The 18158-nt window shown below is 29.6% G+C and overlaps 1 protein-coding gene and 2 long non-coding RNA genes across 3 annotated transcripts; 1 reads left to right on the forward strand and 2 right to left on the reverse strand.

Annotated features, from left to right (window-relative positions):
• Positions 1-1347: 1347 nt before the first annotated feature.
• On the reverse strand, positions 1348-1968 carry LOC111198923. Its single transcript, XR_007314463.1, has 2 exons — positions 1844-1968; positions 1348-1602 (listed from the first exon to the last, which is right to left on the reverse strand). It is a non-coding gene; the product is annotated as an uncharacterized LOC111198923 (long non-coding RNA).
• Positions 1969-2401: 433 nt separating this feature from the next.
• Positions 2402-6621, forward strand: LOC125575915. The gene is made up of 2 exons (XR_007314464.1): positions 2402-4577; positions 4971-6621. It is a non-coding gene; the product is annotated as an uncharacterized LOC125575915 (long non-coding RNA).
• Positions 6622-11735: 5114 nt separating this feature from the next.
• On the reverse strand, positions 11736-16958 carry LOC111198924 (E3 ubiquitin-protein ligase ATL31-like). Its single transcript, XM_048735197.1, has one exon. The coding sequence runs from the start codon at positions 14560-14562 to the stop codon at positions 13660-13662; it is 903 nt and encodes a 300-aa protein (XP_048591154.1). The 5' UTR covers positions 14563-16958; the 3' UTR covers positions 11736-13659.
• Between the last annotated feature and the right edge of the window lie 1200 nt (positions 16959-18158).

Genomic DNA, 18158 nt, shown 5'->3' on the forward strand with positions numbered 1-18158 from the left:
TTTGATCGCGGCCCATTAATGTACTGACCGAAACTGGATCCAACAAATACCATTGCCTTATTTAAAATATTTTAAATTATTATAACAACTAAATTGTCAACCAAGATCATGAGTTATTCTTGGGTTCAGCAACCAATAGCATTCTGATATTTAATATACAACTAGATTTTGACCCGCACGCCCGTGCGAGTGTATTTAAAAAAAATATGATGCTATTTGCTTTTTATGTCACTATTTAGGGTTGGTAAAAAAACCCGACTCGAAGAATCGAACCGATTCCAATCCGAATAAGTAGTACTAAATTCGAACCGGAATTGATTAAATATCTGAATTATTCAAAATTTTGGTATTTGAAGAACTGAAACCTAATCCGATCCGAACCGAAGTATTTTGGGTATCCAAAATAGATTTATATACTTATATATATTAATTATTTTTAGATTAAATATATATAAAGACATCCATAATATATATGATACTTTTAAGTTCACATAAATGCTTGAAAATATATACAAATAATCAAACGTAAATATCTTAAATAGTTAAAAAATACTCAAAACTCCAAAAATGCGTAAATAATTATTAATTCTCTATCCAAATATTTAAAGTTTAAACCAAACCTATTTAAATTGGTTATCCAATTTCGAACCAAATCCTCAAAGATCTGAACTGGACACGAAATCCCAAAAAGACCCGAAAACGAACCCAAACGCCCACCCCTAATCACTATCATATATATGTGTCATCATAGGTTACAAAATATGTGTTATCATATAATTAATCGTATTTTATACATACCATCAAATAAATTTTCTTATAATTAATAATATTTTATACGTACAATCATATAAATAATCACATATATTATATTTTAAAATTTAATGTGAAATATAAAAACCATAATTTAAGTTGATGTTTGAAATTGGGCTTTGTATTGTATTTTTATTATATATATATTGAAAACATTTTTATAATAGTTATTGGAAAATATGTTAGTAAAAATCAAATTTTTAATATATGTATTTTTGAATGAATTTTTGATATAAATTAATTTTAAATTATTATTTTGATTTGAATAAATATATCAAGTAACATAGACCCATTATTTTTTAATATAATGTAATGGACTTCCTAATTTTTAGTAGTATAAGTCTATTATTTTTTTTCTTAACTTACTGCTATCCATGTTTCCAAACAATATTATTTTTTTAACTACTATTCATATTGCCAAACAATATTAATGTGTACTTCAACTTTAATAATATAGATATCTTTTTAAAAAGAAAACAATATACTGTTAATTTATATTATGTTTTTAAAATAAAACAGTAAAAAAAAACAATATACTGTCAAGTTGACATTCAACTTAAGTTTTTTTCTCTTAATTCATTTAAAAAAAAAATCAAAATACAGCTTGAATCACATATGAATATTATCAGCCGATACAAGGGCCCGGAAAATCGCAATAACATCTTCCAGTTTCATTGCCTCCGGCACAGTAACCCGTTGCAGCTGATCCAAATTTAACCATACACATAACTTCACAGTTTCCTATCTCCTTGCATGAGCCATAATCCACTTCACATCCCATATTTTCTTCAACTATATAAAACAAAATAGTTTTCTTTTGAATTAAGATAACAAGCTATTTTAAGGGTTAGGAGATATAATAGACTAAACACAACATATTTGATATTCTGCAAATAAATAAATATAAACATCTTTACATAAATAAGTTAATATAGTTACATGAACATCTTTGAATATTGCATGAGAAAGTATAAAGGTAGCATATACCATAACCAAGTATACTTTTTGAATAAATTTTAAAATAAATGTTTACCTAAAGAAAACATCATGAGATAGATGATGGCAACAACAAGTGAAGAAGTTGATTTAGCCATACTTGCTTCTCTTTTTTTTTTTCTCTTAACTTTAGTTATTTGTGTATTTATTATTGATAGGCTTGAAACTTGGGAGACTGTTGAAATATATTTATAGTATAATGAGGTAACCAAACATTGAAAATTATTACGCATACACAATATCTTCCTAAACTTAGAAAGATATTATGCTTGTTGATGAAGATTTTTCTAAACTTGCATATAACTCAAATTCAGAAGGATATCTTACACATTAGGGAATATCTTTTAAATACCTTTTTAAAAAATGTTTTAAAATAGAATTGGAAGAAAAAAGATTTGAATCTTATCGAGCAAATGATTTTGAAAAAAAAGTCAAAAATAAGTTTTTTCTAAGCAAAAACTTTTAGTTAAATATATATATATATATATATATATATCTGGACAGTTAGACCAGCCACTTAAACACAGAGCATAATACTAGAACGAGAAAATAAAACAAAAAAACATATGATTGAAAATATATTCAATATGTTTTTCTTTTTACAATTTTATCCGCAATATAAAAAATCTACCGGTCAAAACATCAAATTTTAGTCAAATTATAATAAAACATGTATCTGACTGTGTATAACTTTAACAAGACACTAGAGTTTAACCCGTGCCATGCACGGGTTTTTGTTTTTACTTTTTATAGATAAATATTTATTTTGTGTAAGTGATAATCTATATTTTTAAAATTTATCGTGCGCGAGTTTTGTTTTTAATTTTTATAAATAAATGTTTATTTTGTGTAAGTGATAATCTATATTTTTAAAATTTATCTCTATAAAATATTTTTTTAATATGATATTTCTAAAAATAATAATTTTCTAATTTATATTGAGTATTATACATTGTTTTGTAATTCGTTAAATGTATCACCGATATTTTTAGAATATGACCTTATACCAGCACAAATATATTTTTATTTTTTATGGATCAAAATTTTATAATAAAATTATTTTATATGCTATTTAAAATCTGGTGTTATATACTTTATACTATTTAACATTTATCACATTGAATATACACTGGCTTATTATTTATAATAGAGTATATATTAAATAATAAAAGACATGATTTTAGCCACAACATTTTTGGCTTTAGTTTTTAGAATATTTGCTTATTGTGGTTGCTTTGAAACCTACGAATAATCAATATACAATATTAAAAGGGGAATATCCTCAACATTTAGCATGTCCACGTCATCTCAAAAAATTAGCCAATAGGAATACTTTGTACTGCCATGTCATTATCGCTTTTCTAGACTGAAGAGAAAATAGGCTTTTCGTTCAATTTTAATAGTAATTAACCATGACCCATGTGAGGCCCACCTCTCCAACCCTAATCGTCTTCGACGTAAACGATGATCGTGTCTGGCGCTTCCATTCTCTGCAATCGCTGTTTCTCCTCTGTATTTATCACAACCAGTATGAATCATTAGCCTCTGTTCTTCAATCCATTCTTAGTGGTTTCGTTCCACCTCCCGTTGTTACTCCTCCTATTTAACCTCTAATGTTACGTCAAACCAAAATCTACCTCCTTTTAGAGAAGAAGATCACGCTATGGCCATGAAGCCTCCAAAATCCACCGAAAAGTCTCATGCACCCTCAATTTTAATGACGTCTCACCAGGCCAGTCGAATTGGAACACCGATTCCGATTAATTCAATTTCTGGGAGGTGAGAAATACAGAAAAAGGTTGGATTCTTATTGGCTTGGAACTGCTTCTCATCTATGAACAAAAAAGGTATAGTTAGGGGTTGAGATCTATGGGTGTTAGATTCCTTTTTGGCAGCAGTATTTTCACGCCTTTTAACCATACACCACAGCATAGACTACTTGGATCAAGCCCACAACATAGACTTAACAGGTTAGTATCAGATTTTACTGTGCCTCTCTTTGATGCATCCTTTTTAGTTGCTGCATACTTCTTACTTTGCTTCTGGATATCTGTCTAGATGGTTGTTTAAACTCTGTACCGCAAGAAAAAAATATGTTATGGTTACAATTTACGACCCATGGAAGCATGAGACGGTTCACATGAAGAGAAGATGTCTGACAAAGGGTTGGTTTTAAATTCTGATGGAGAGTAAGGTATGTATCAGTCTATATCAAGATGCTACGTTATCTGGCTTGGTCGGTTATGATTTCATGATTTTTTTGGGTTCATATTGAATTGCGGTAAATGATGTTTCCTCTGCTGCAGTTGTTCTTCATTCAAAAAAACTCATGTGGTATTGGACCTGTTGATAAATCACCTGCCTTTATGAGCCAGGTATGATATGTGGTTCTCATGTTAGTTTCATTGTTTGCATTAAATCTCAGCATCAAGTCTCTTAGGATTCCAGAGCTTTTTATTGAAGTTCCTGAAACAGGAAAAAAAATAGGCTAACTAAAGGAGTCTGATTGAATCTCTTTACCTTTCTAGAGATGCTTTGGTTCTGCAATATACATGAAGTGTTATTTAATGACATTAGTCGTTTTTTGAACAATTTTGGCTTCAGAGTATGGTGATGACTGCTGTCACTTCTTTACTCCGTGATGGAATAGGTTGTAGTCCGAGGGAAGACAGTTAGAGACGAGAAAAAGTCAACAACACTCTATCACAGAGTGGTCGTTCGTGTAGAGAAGGCAACCTAGGCTTCACCTTGGATCTTAGTCCTGGAAAACTGTATGTACCTCTTTGCTCTGAAACTCTTATCATATCTAATCCAACTGATTCCACAAGGAGAATTGGAGTGTTACAAGCTTTGTAAGAAATTTCGTTTATTATTGCAGCTAGGAAATACAAGAAAAAATAGTAAAATTTTTTCAATGTTTTTGTTATCAAGTATTATTAATTTGTTGGAGGATTGAAAAACTTCCAAGTTTATTAATTTATCATTTTATTAATATTTATTGGTTAGATAATTCTGTTTCTCAGTGTTACATTGTTCCAAGGACTACTTGATTGCCCTTTGAATTGTTGATCGTGATCTGTTTTGTTGAGTTAGTTGTGAGATTTTTATTTTGTTATGTGAATTAAATGATCTGTAACATTAACGATGTATATTTATGTTGACAGAACCTGAGTCAGAGAGGAGTGGTTGTTGACATGTCGTTCAAACACAGATCAACAAATCAACCAGAACATAGGCGGATAAAGGATCTACGAGGATACTTTGAGGACGGTTGCCTCAACGGAGTCCTTGCAGTCACAAGTGCCATTGAGAACTGGGAACTGAAGAGTCCTTTCACTGGCTCCTCTTCACCTCTGATCTCAGACCCAAAGATTCAGCAAACTATTCTAACAGAGGAAGATGACTTCTTAGTTTCAGCATGATGAAGCCCGAGCTCAGTTACAACTTACAACCCGATGCTTGGAAGGGGCTTAAACCAGTCCTTTTGGCAGTATATATAAAGAGATCGTAGTTCAAATAAAATATATAAACAGATGACTTCTTAGTTTCATCTGTTTGTTAGGTTATTTAGAAGAGAGTACAAGAGAGAAAAGGAAACATGTAGTTTTGTTAGGACTTATTAGGACTATTGAAATCATAAATTATTTGCAAGTCAAACAACATACGATTACTCAGGAGTTGAAATCTCTGGGTTTTATTACTCTTCATATGATTGTGTTTTTTTTTTTTAAGTTTATAATTGCTTCGTTTCTGTAAGGTTTAATTCGATGGTTTCTTCTAAACACCGAGATTGAGTTTATGATGCATTGTGCTTATTTATTAGAACAAAATAATCGCTATTTTGATAAAATGTGTGAGAATCAAGCTTAATGAGAAACATCAAATAAAGATAATCCAATCTTTACGAGGTTAGTTAGGTTGATAACCAAAATAAACAATGTACTGAGAAAAATATTGCAATCAACAATTTTAGAAACTAAATATATTCTATTTTTCATCTTTTTAAATAAACACAATTTGAGATTAAAAGATAATTGTGCTAAACCATTGGTAACAGCTTTTATCCACTAAGATAATTATAGATCATATTTTGTAGATAAACATAAAACATAATTTGAATGCAAAAATTATATTTTAACTTTCAGTATTTTTGGAACAAGTAACATGATAGCCAATTGAATAATTGCGGGGCCGGATCTGTAATTTTGGGAACTTGATCATTTCTAAAAAAAACTTTAATATTGTTTTTAAAATTTGGGGTTTCTTTTTTGCAAATGTTTTTCAAATATTTGAGGACCAAAGCTAATGTTTTACTGGCTTAGATCCGATCATGCATAATTGCATTGTAACTAACACAAAGAAATTGTGAAAGATAAATTTATGAAGATGGTAAAAAAAGATAAATTTATGAAATCTCACCATCTATTGAACATCTGAACCATAGAGTTAAGGCTGACAATGCATTGATATGTCAAAGTTACACGACCAACAACAATACTCCCAATAAAAAAATGTTCCTAAAACACCTCCCTATATTTTTGGGTTAAAAATACAATCAATCGCTGTGTTTTGCACTATAAGCGCATACCTACCAAGTAATTTCACAAACTTTTATTTTTAAAAGAAAAACAAAAAATTGAAATAAATTATTTTAACACAGATAAGGTAAATACGCAGTATACAAAGAATATATCTCCAAAATCCATAAACGAAAATAAAAGTTGTATAAGCTTACTTATAAACACGCATATACTAAAAATACATTTATACAAACAAAATAGTCACCTAGAATGAAGCTTTCATATTAAAAAATTACCGCATATCAAAATTTATACCTCTCTGTATGGGATTAAAAAGCGGCTAATTTCAAACAATTAATCAGTTTCTGCCTTATTGAAAAAAATACGCTCTCCAACCTCTTTATGTTTCTTTATTCGTATCCTAACAAGTTATTGTATTATACCATCGGATATAATAAGTGCATCCCAATCTATCTTCATCAATTCATTCACAAATTTTATCTCCCCAAGTAGAAAAAAAGTTATACAACATCCAATCGAATCTTAATTAAACTATCATTCACATTTTCAATATTTTTGGAGATTTTCATTCACTGAAGAGCAAAAATGAAAATGATGTTGATAATGATTATTAATTCCATATTATGAAAGATTAGAAATCCATATTACTTGATATCTTTAAAAATAATCAGAGTGCAAGATAATTAGTAATAACTCTAGAAACATAAATTAAAGTTTCAAATGAAAATTAAAAAATAATACATGAAATATAACATCTTACCATAGGAAGTCAACAGATATTAACGACTAGGAAGAAAAATAACACCAAACTAAATTGTGTTAATCATGCAATTCATTTTTTGGTTTAAAGAATTGTAAGCATATTTTATGACAGCAAATATATGTGGTTATACTACACTGTTTTAGCAAATCATATTCTAAATTTAGAAGAATCAGAGGAAAATATTTAAAATTATAAAATCAATAAATTTTATAAAAAATATAAATCAAACAAAACAATCCTCAATATAGTAAAAATGATAAATTAACAAATTTAAAATATATAAACCGCGTGTACATAAAATATATGGTTTATGTATATCACAATCAGATGAACTTTACTTATGATTAATAATTTATTTTCATAATAACCAAATATATAAGATTAAAAATATTTGGATCATAACTTAGAATTAATTATTTTTGCTTCATTACACATTTGCTCATCTGTCTATATGTATTTTTAGATAGTAAAAATGATAAATTGTAAGTTTTACTCATTTCTAATTCAATACAGTATAACCTCTTTAAATTAATACACTTTAAATTAATATATACTAAAAATCTCTATAAAATAATATAATTTTATAGTCTCAAATTGAATTTTTGGTTCAATTAGTATATCGATAAATTAATCTATATAAATTAATAAAAAAATTATAGTTTTGGTGTAGTCCAAACATTATTAATTTATAGAGGTTTCACTGTATGTGGTTAATAATTCAATATCAAGGGATGTAGTATATGTATTAAATCTTTTACATGTGTCTAATCCCGGGCGTAGCCCGGGCAAAATCTCTAGTGAAAGTAAAGATGTTATTCTCTTGATGCCGAAATCTTTGTTAGTTATAATTATTTAAGGAAATAATGTAATAATTGAAAAAGATAAGCATTATTTAATAGTAGGTTTATTTAATTTTCAGTAGCATTGAGTTGTAAATATTTTGTAAGTTTGAGGATAAGTCTAAATATATATTTCTCTTTTAATAATATAGATGATATTACGTCGTTTGGTTTAAGTTTTCAGTAACAAAGTTACAAAACAGTTGTCCGAATCTTCGACCTGCTGAATTATCAACCACAACGCATTACCAACTGTACGCTACTTGATAATTTGACATAAACCTAAATGCAAATTGATTTTAAGGTAAATGAACATCATCTTGTGAGATCATGCGTTTCCACGACTGAAACTTTTGTCATTTGCTTTTATCTGATGCTGCTTTTGTTGCTTAATCTTATTGTCAACATCTTTGGAGGACTATCGTTGGCTTACATACCAATAGCTAACGTTGCTCAGGTTTTTTTTTTGTTCATTCAAATCTCATCAACAATAAATAATTTTTAACAAATTAAATAGACAAAAAAATCACTACTCGAAACTGAAATCAATAGAATTTAACAATCTATAGATATAGAAGTTCTATTACGTCACGTTGAATGTAATATTTTGGTAAGTTAGAGAAATATATGTTAAATTTTTTATTTTTAGTTATTATTTTCTTATGTTTTTCGAATAATGTTTTCAAAAAAAATTGACATAGTTTATTTTTAGGTGAAATATGGTTTATAATTTGATATTTATTCCAGTTTTGATTTTATTAATTATTAGAAGAAAAATCGATTGGTAGCTACACAAATAATATGCCACCACATCACTAAACATCTAGACTAAACTAATGTATTAAAATTACATGCACTATATGAATCATATGACAACATCCTTGAACTAATTAATATGTATTATGTTATTAACACCATACATATAGTTTTGTATTAGAAAATTGTTCCGGATTTAGAAGTGTATTGGACTTGTAACAAGACAATTTATGATGATGTTTAAAATATTTTAACATGTTATTTGATGTATAAAATTTAATTTTGAATATTGGTCTATGTGTGTTCATTTTTTGTTTTTGGTCATTTGAATGTGTTATGATCTTTTTTTCAAATAAATGTTTATTGCGTTATGCCAAGTTCCAAAACCTTTCATTTTTATGGTGTTAACAATACAACATATATTAGTTAATGGATGTTGTCATGTGATTCATATAGTTCATATAGTTTTCAATATATTATTTATGTTCAAATGTGTGACCATGTGGTGGTGTATTGTTCGTGTGACTAGCAATCATTGTTTTTAATCATATCTCATTTTCAATTCCTTCTCTTAAGTCTTTCTCTTATATTTCCGGTATCTATGTTATAAATGGAAGGTACCCATAGCCGTATTATATATCCCTCTTCTTTTATAGGTAATAGGGTTAGGGCGAAGAGGAACCTTGACCCCGATGTTTAATCATATTTTTATGTTTTAATAAAAAGTTTTATTTAAGTTTGAAATGATCAAAACATATATATAACAATATTTAGAGCATTATAAATAATATAAATGTCTACGTTTATAACAACTGTACCATATTTGTTTTGAATATCAAGACATCTATTTTGTTAATTTAAAGTCATGATATATAGCTAATCTTTTTTGAAACACATATATAACTAAACTTTATTCATGTATTATATCACGTTTTGTGCCACTGTAATTCACTTATGGTTTAAAAAGTTCATTAAAGTTATATGCAATGTTTGTAAGAGTTTGATCAATTTACTTTTATGTTAAATATCAAAACATAACCATTAAACCATAACCAAGTGTTGTAAAAAAAACCATAACCAAGTCAAAATAATCATTGTTCTTATTATTTTGGTTCAATAATATCATGACAACTATTCGCAAATTTGTATCTATGGTAACATTATAATTTTTAACGCGAACCTTCTTCGAAGCATAATTTGATTTCTCATTTCCAAAACGAGATTTTTAAAAAAAATCTTATATATATATATATATTAAATATATTAGATAGATATGATATAACAAAAAAAATTATATTTTAGAGAATATACTGTGAGATATATTCATGGGATGCAGATTTGGAGCAAGTAATAAGAAGCAATATAAACTTCTTCTTTTTTGGGTGCAAACAAGCAATATAAACTTACAAATATTTATCATTAAATTCAAAATCTTAATGTTATAAAAAAAATCTTATTGTAAAATATGAAATGGTTACACGTTATTTTCACCCCAGGAATTAAAACTTTCTCTCTCTATTTTCTCTACCATCTCACTAGAAACCTCTAAAACTAAAAAATCGTTTTCGGTGACCGGTGATTTTATCGCCGCCGGTTACCAATCTCCCTTTTTTTTTTAATGTAAAATAGTTATTCGATCCATAGATCGATTTGTTTGCTTCGCTTTGGAAAATTCACACTTCGCATTGGCGATTTTTCTTTTTGCGTTTGGCGAGTTTTTGAGGTGTTAATCCCAATCAAGTCGGAACTGATTATCACTCTTATGTTTTTTTTCCAATTTAGATTGAGTATATATAAATATCCCCCCCTTTCACAACTAATATTAATCCCCTTTGCTTTCGAGCTGGGTTCTCTCCTTATGTGGTTTGCTCAGATCCCTTTTCTACGGGTGTAAAACTCACTCCTTTAAAGCTATTTTTTAGTATATGAGTGATGTATCCCACATGAAAGGAATGATGGATATGTTGGTTTATCTTGATCGTTGTATGAGGGATTTAGTAGAGTTGGCATCTTTCTTGATTGAAGATGGTCCAATAAAAAATCTACTCTAATTCGATTAAGTTTTCCATGCGGCCAGATAACCAGAGATTGTTGGAGTCTTAACTCGGAAAGGTGTGGGGGCATGTGCACCCATCTAATATATTAAACAGAATTCATGACTTCTTTTCATGTGTGATTTTTTTAGTTTAGCTATTCTTAAAAAATATCATATTTTACATAAGTTCATTATTATATATTTTAATATCTTTATCTTTTTATTTGAAATACAAATAAATATATTTAAAATGTTCTAACAAAATCTTTTTAAAATCTTCTTAGAATATTTTTAAATTTACTTTCAAAAATTAGTTAGTTTTAAGTTAAATTATCGTAAATTATAATTAGAAATAAAAATTGAATATAGTTTTGGTTTATAAACGAAAATTTAAATAAAGTGAAATTAATTAATTTCAAAAATACATTTACTAATAATTTTTAAATATTTTGTCAGAAATAAATATTTATTTCTATTTTAGTTTTTTCAAAAAAATTTTCTAATAAAATAAAAATCATGATTTTTTGATGAGTGGTATTTTTATTTGGACTATCATTTAAATTTTCTATTAAATTTATATCACTAATGCTAATATATATAATATTTTTAACTACTTTAATCATAATATCTTTTATATCTTTTAATTTAAAAAAATAAAAATAAAATTCAAACAAATCTCTTGAAAAAGATTATAATAAGATCTTAATTGTCATAAATGGGATATAAATATTTTCAACTAATTTTGTAATTAGTAATGAAATGTTACTAAAGAATAAAATTATATCATATTTTATCAATTTTATAATAATATCTATCATTTTAAAATAAAAACGTTATATTGAACAAAATATGATAAAGTTATTTTAAATTGATAATTTAACATATTTTATTTTTATAAATATAAAATATTTATGCTAAAAATATAATATGTTTTTAGAACGGGTTAATATTAGTAAAGTATATAATACATATATAAAAAATTATCTTATCTTAAACTTTTTAATATACAGTAATTTATTTTTTAAATTAATAAACATTAAAAATTACTAAAACAATCTAGCGATTTGAACTAAAGATCATGATTATAATAAATTAAATACAAAATTGTTTTCATATATGTTGTTTCATGCATTAAAAAAATTAGTTTAGTAATCAAACGCAAATTCAATAGGACAAATATATAATAAGCAACATATATATGTGATGATTTTAATTTACAGCATAAAAACTATAAAAGTATTATATTTGGCATAATTATACAAACATTTGAATATGTGAGTAACATTAAAATATATAATAATTATGTAAAACAAATATCTGTATATATATATATATAAATGTGAAAATATATATCCGCACGGTTGTGCGGATTGTTTTTTTTTGGTGTAATTTTGCTTAAAATTTTAATAATGCTATGGATGAAAATTTGAATTTATAAATATATTACTACTGTTTTGTCATTCTGCCCCGCTAGAAATTCATCCTGGATCCGTCACTGGCCAACGTAAGTTACCTTGTGTATTCTATTTGATCAAACACATGGTTCAAGGTTCTTGGTAAGTAGGTATTGGGATGCCTGAACATCCGCAGAGGCGGACCCACATGGAAGGAAGGTGGGTCAACTGCAACAGGTTAAATTAGATATTTGGTTTGTAAGCTTAAGTTTGTAGTCTAAAGTAGCTCATTTCACTGATTTTGATCTTTGACACCCCTAACCCAGTTTCAATTCCCTTCCTGCACCATTTTTCTAAAAAAATTCATGCTTTTGTATGGGCTTTTTACTATTGTTTGGGCTTAAGTATAAATCATGACCCAGGTAAAAATATTTTCTGGGTCCGCCATTGATCATCCGTCAGTTTCTTGTAAGTGCTTTGCAATCTTCTTGTTACCGGTCCTACTTTTCCTTTATCGATCACTCGTCCATAAAATTTTACAACCTAGAAAGCAATGGACATTAACACTTTGTGAGAGTTCCAGAAACTTATACGTTTGGTGAATTGCGGCGTGTATGTAGTTGCAGTCACCAGCACAATTCCGCCATCGTTAGCATATGCCGGAGGCTTCCACTGGACCAGTCACCAGGACAGCATTAATTATTTCGAGAGAATAAACGATCATACAAACAAAATTGCAATTACGTCTGCGTTTGTGTTTATCCATTAGGAAGGCGACCTAGTCGTGGTCCATATTTTTTTTCTTTTTTGGTCAAGAATCGTCGTCTATATAGATATGTATACATTGAGAATGAAGTCGCTATTATTTTATGTTTGATATAATTTGGAATGTATATGATTCATTCCATAATAAGATTGTATACAAACTATGTTTGGTATCAGCTATCAAGTAAGGTTAATATCTCGTATTTTAAAGTTCAAATGATTACTTGTCTGAACTGTGTGGGGATAAGATTATGATTATCTAGTGTCTGAACTACACAGAAGGGGATATTAATTTAGTAGTTTACGAATGATATTACTGAAAAACGTACATAAACACAATTTCCTTGTCCATATGGGATTGACATTCAATATCTTACAAGAAAAGATAAAGAAAGCTAAAGAATTGCGTATTATCTATTTGTATGAACAATGCTCAACCTTTTTTCTTTGGGAAGGCAAGAAAAAATTTTTTTTGATAGAAGCTATATTGTTATTTTGATAGAATAAATTATGTAAAATGACCTATTTATTTTAGATCCAAAAAAAATCACCTTTAAATAAAATGAAATAGTCACTTTATCAATTCCACAAAAACAAACAAAACTTTTGAGCAATATTGTCTCGGTACGTTGAACTTGAACCGATGATGTTCCTTCACCGTCCCTATTAACTTCAACCGACGTACTCCATACAAGCGAAGTGTTTCTAAGAAAACTCCACCGGTCTGCTTGTACCGAGTCACCGGTAGTACTGCATTTGCTTAAATGCTATCACCACGACCTCGCCTAATAGAACCATCGTCCCGTCTCCGCCACATAAACTGCGGTGATTTGATGAATAACCACTGGTCCCATCGATCCAGTGACCGGTCAACCGGTTTACCAGTACTCCTCGGTAGAACCGAAAGACTATTCGACCGGTTCATTTTCCAATTTGCCCTTATCTTCTTTCTTAAATCATACGGTAACCTTAGCGTAAACCGCTCGGTACATTCTCCAGGTAATATCACGGAATGTCCCGTGGTGTGTGACCTCACTAATTTGACACGTGCAACACTCTCCACTACCGGTTCGGAAATCACCGGTTGCTGAGACTCGATATCCGTTTCGGTTATTACTTCCGGTTCGACAGGTTCAGCCATCTGCTGCTGGCTATAAGCAAGATTCGTGCGGCAAACGGGACAAGTTACGTGACCCTGTAGCCATGCACCGATGCAGTGCGCATGGAACACGTGATCGCATTTAGGTAGAAAACGCAGCGTTTCATCGTCCCCAAACTCGGTCAGACAGATAGCACACTCCAACGCACCGTTCCCGATCTTCTGTGTCTTCACTTCCGAATAGATGAAAGTCGGGAACGTCTCGATCATCGACGCGTCGATACCACGCGCAACTGTCGCGTTAGTCTCTCCCCTCGCTCCTCCTACGGAAGGGTCAACGCTGCCGTTGACTGCTTCGTTGCAGCGGCGGATGCAGTCGGGGAGGAATGCCAAGATTAAGAAAAAGGCGATTACACAAAAAATGACCAAATATATTGTGAGAGCTAGCCTGTGGCTGTGTTGTGCGGGTTGACTTGAAGCTAGCTCTGATACGGATAATAGTAGAAACAGGACAAGAGCTGGTAAAGCGTTTTGCTTTCTGGTCAACGGTAAGAAACTCTTCATGCTTCTCGAAATCCCAAAAGCACAGTTTACTTACTATTACATTTACCACATAAGAGGAGGAGAATGTGAAGTTTATAGAGAGATATTATTTCGAAAGTTGAGGACTTGGGGAAGAAGAGACGAGGATCGACTCAAGAGGGTTGTGAGACCAATTAGGGATATGTTATCAGCAAATGTGACACGTCAACAGAGAGAACTTTCCAGTTGTAAAGTCATAATACTTTTTTGGAATGTTTGACCATATAATAATAATATACTAGGTGATAATCCGCGTCTTGCGCGGAATAAAATTATTAATTTTAATATTTATAAGATAAAAAGATATTAGATCTTTTTAGTGTAGACATCGATTTGGTTTTAGGTTAGATTTTTTTAGATTTAACTCTTTTAAAATATAACAACCGTTCGGAAACTGTATTTATTTTGGTTTGTTCGATTAAACTGATTTTTGTTTTTCTTTCTTTCGGTGATAGATATGCAGTTGGAATATATATCGATTATTGCAAATTTTATGTAAAAAACTTGATATCTTACCTGATACAATCAGTTGATTTAATGCGATCATTTTCATTTTTTAAATAAATATATAATAAATATCTTAAGTAATCATTAATTGAAAGATACATCATTCTTTTATAGAATTCGGTGTAGATAATCCTCCATCGAAAATTTTTAGGCTTCAGTATATGAGTGTTTCAAACTTATTATATTATCAATAGCTAATAAATAAGGGCCATATACTATAAGTTATAAAAAATAGAAAATTCAAAGTTTTTATTAAGTGATCAGAAAAATTCACCAGCATCATCGTAAATATTATCAAAATTTTAATATAATTTTGATTATTATTTAAGTCAACCTCAGAGTGGTATTGCCGGCTTTTGTATCTTTTAATGTGACCATGTTGACATTAACAACCATAATAAACGTTAGCATGTTCTTACTTCTTAAAGCTTATCCAAAAACCTTCTTTCTCATTATGTTAAAAGGACTTACCGGTCGATGGGTCAGTGGATCGACCGCGGGTGAATCTTGGATTAATAAATGAATTAATTTTATTATATAATAATATATTAACTATGAAAAAATTAATATAAAAACTATAGTTTAATATTTTCTAAATGTTGTTAAAACATAAAATAATAGTTTCGATATGTATATATTTTATGTTTAAAAGGTATTTATAAAATACTTAACTTTAGTTTTTATATTTTTATTTTCATTTTACATACAAAATATCAAAAAATAGTTTAGACTATTTAAAATTTTCTGTAACAAAGTAAAAGTTATGACATCTAAAAAAATTTAAGATATAAAATTTATAAATATTTATATTTCTATTTTGAATAATAAATTAAACTTCAAATTCAAAATAAACTCAAAGTGAAAGATCATTATAATAAATTGTCAATAACGGAAATAAACTAACACCAAATCACATCAACTAATTTTGGTTCTCTCTACCATCGTTCACTTCATTTTCTTCAGGTGACATAATGAAATCTTCATCAAAATCTAAAAATCACAAATATAAAACTTAAAAGGGAAAACCTAACTTTTTTTTTTGTCAGCACCTAACTTCTTAATTGGAAACTTACAATATATTTCGGCCAGCACACTACGATAACAGAAAGTTATATTTCGGCCAGCACACTACGATATAAGTATATTGCCATAAACTGATTATGTTAGTTGATTATCATATATTTTTTGCCTTGGCCAGCAACCAACGAATTGGTTATATTCGCAGATTTCAATTGATTTTCCAACTCGGAACCAACCGGTTCGGTTCATTAATTCAATTAAAATCCCTATAGTTACAATATCTACGTTCTGTTAAACTCTCTCTTATACAGAGTTCTCACGTAACAAACTAATGAGACGTTAAATATAGTACAACAAATCCCTTATAAGAGAAAAGGAAAAGACGTCTCATCTTCTCCGTTCTGTTCACTTGAGTAACAGATAAATGGATTTCTCTTCTTGGGACGTCGTCATCTTATCTTTCGATCACTCCTCTTGGGATTCTATATACTCCTCTATAGTCTTTATATCGCAAGCATGCGTATAGATTGACACATTGAAGAACAAAGTTATGTGAGAAGAAGAAGTCACGTTCAAGAACAATATTAGACAGAGTGATAATACTCTTTATAGTTCATTTAATCTCATAGTATGCGCATTCTTCTCGCGAGTGTAAGTATCACTATGACCAAGATTTATGACCTTATATCATGATGCGTCATGTAATTGGTAGACAGAGTAATCGCCGTCGAGCACATTATAGCATTAATAACCCCGCGGATATCATGATGCGTCATGTCTTCAATGTGTTATGCAGTGGGGAGCTTCGCAATGTGTCATGCAGTGGGGAGCTTCAGTGTATTATGCAGTGGAGAGCCGTCGAACACATTATATCATGGTGCATCCTGTCTTCGTGCAGCCCTCCGAAGAACAACACACTGTAACCGTCTAGCGATTTCGCAGAACGTCTCAAATCAGACGTTGGAAAAGTTATCCACCTAAACTCCAGCGATGTGCACGGACCCGCCATGACCGACGATGGTCTTCAAAGTGTTACTCAAGAGGACAGAACGGAGTTCATGATGTCGTGTGTCGCTGGAACATGATACAGATTTTTCTCGTCTTCAAAGTGTTCCTGATGTGTTCTTCTTTCAGATGAATGGTCATGTCTCGTCTGAAGCTGAGCCAGAGCGGCTTGTCTTCAACCACAGCATGTCTAAATGTTCTGAGCTTCGGGGTCACTTGGTCGTCGTTTCCTGAGTCGGTCTCCACGTAGAACTCCGAAGGTTTTTTTAAAAACATTACGTTTGAAGTAATAGGTGCTTAAGAATGAAGAAGAGAAAACTCCCCGCCTTGCGATTCCCGTGAGAAGTCCAAAACATTACTTGGTTACTTTTTTTTGTAGAATAAGGAAACTCTTTAAAAATTTGCTTATAGAGGAAGCAAATAAGGAAACTTATTTGTGAGAATGTATTTCCAATAGACACGTGTCCAACTTGGTGTGAAAGCATTAACTCCAATGCTCCTCTTTTAATATATAAGAGATGAGAATATGATTCCTTTTATAAAATATATGATCATTAATACTCTTCTTACACGATATTCAAAAAAAAAAAACTCTTCTAACCTTTTGTATGACCATTTTTTTATTAATTGGATTTAGTATGAAAAAAGCTCCATTATAACAAGTTTACTTATGTTACATGGGAACGGACAGGTACGTAGAAGCGGAAGCGTATGGAAGCGTTGAAGCGAAATTTTAAAAAGAATTAGGAAGCAGATACGTATTGGAAGCATATATCTATTTATACATATAATATATATATATATATATATTAAATATAAGAAAATTTTATAAAATTTAGGACTAAAAATTATATGCTTTAAACTTAAAATTAATCATTTATTCATTTATAATAATTTTGAAATGATTTCATATTAAAACTGTGAAAATACACGTAATAAAGTTTAAAAGAAATTACTGTATTAATTATGTTTAATACTTCATAAATCATTGATACAATATATTTGAATATATACTATATCTTTAATAAAAACTTCTATGCATAAAG

Source organism: Brassica napus, chromosome A6 (genome assembly GCF_020379485.1).
Source record: "Brassica napus cultivar Da-Ae chromosome A6, Da-Ae, whole genome shotgun sequence".
NCBI lineage: Eukaryota > Viridiplantae > Streptophyta > Magnoliopsida > Brassicales > Brassicaceae > Brassica > Brassica napus.

What these genes read in the sequence shown, in the direction of transcription:
- LOC111198924 (XM_048735197.1), bottom strand. Translation starts at nt 14,562, where the DNA reads ATGAAGAGTTTCTTACCGTTGACCAGAAAGCAAAACGCTTTACCAGCT.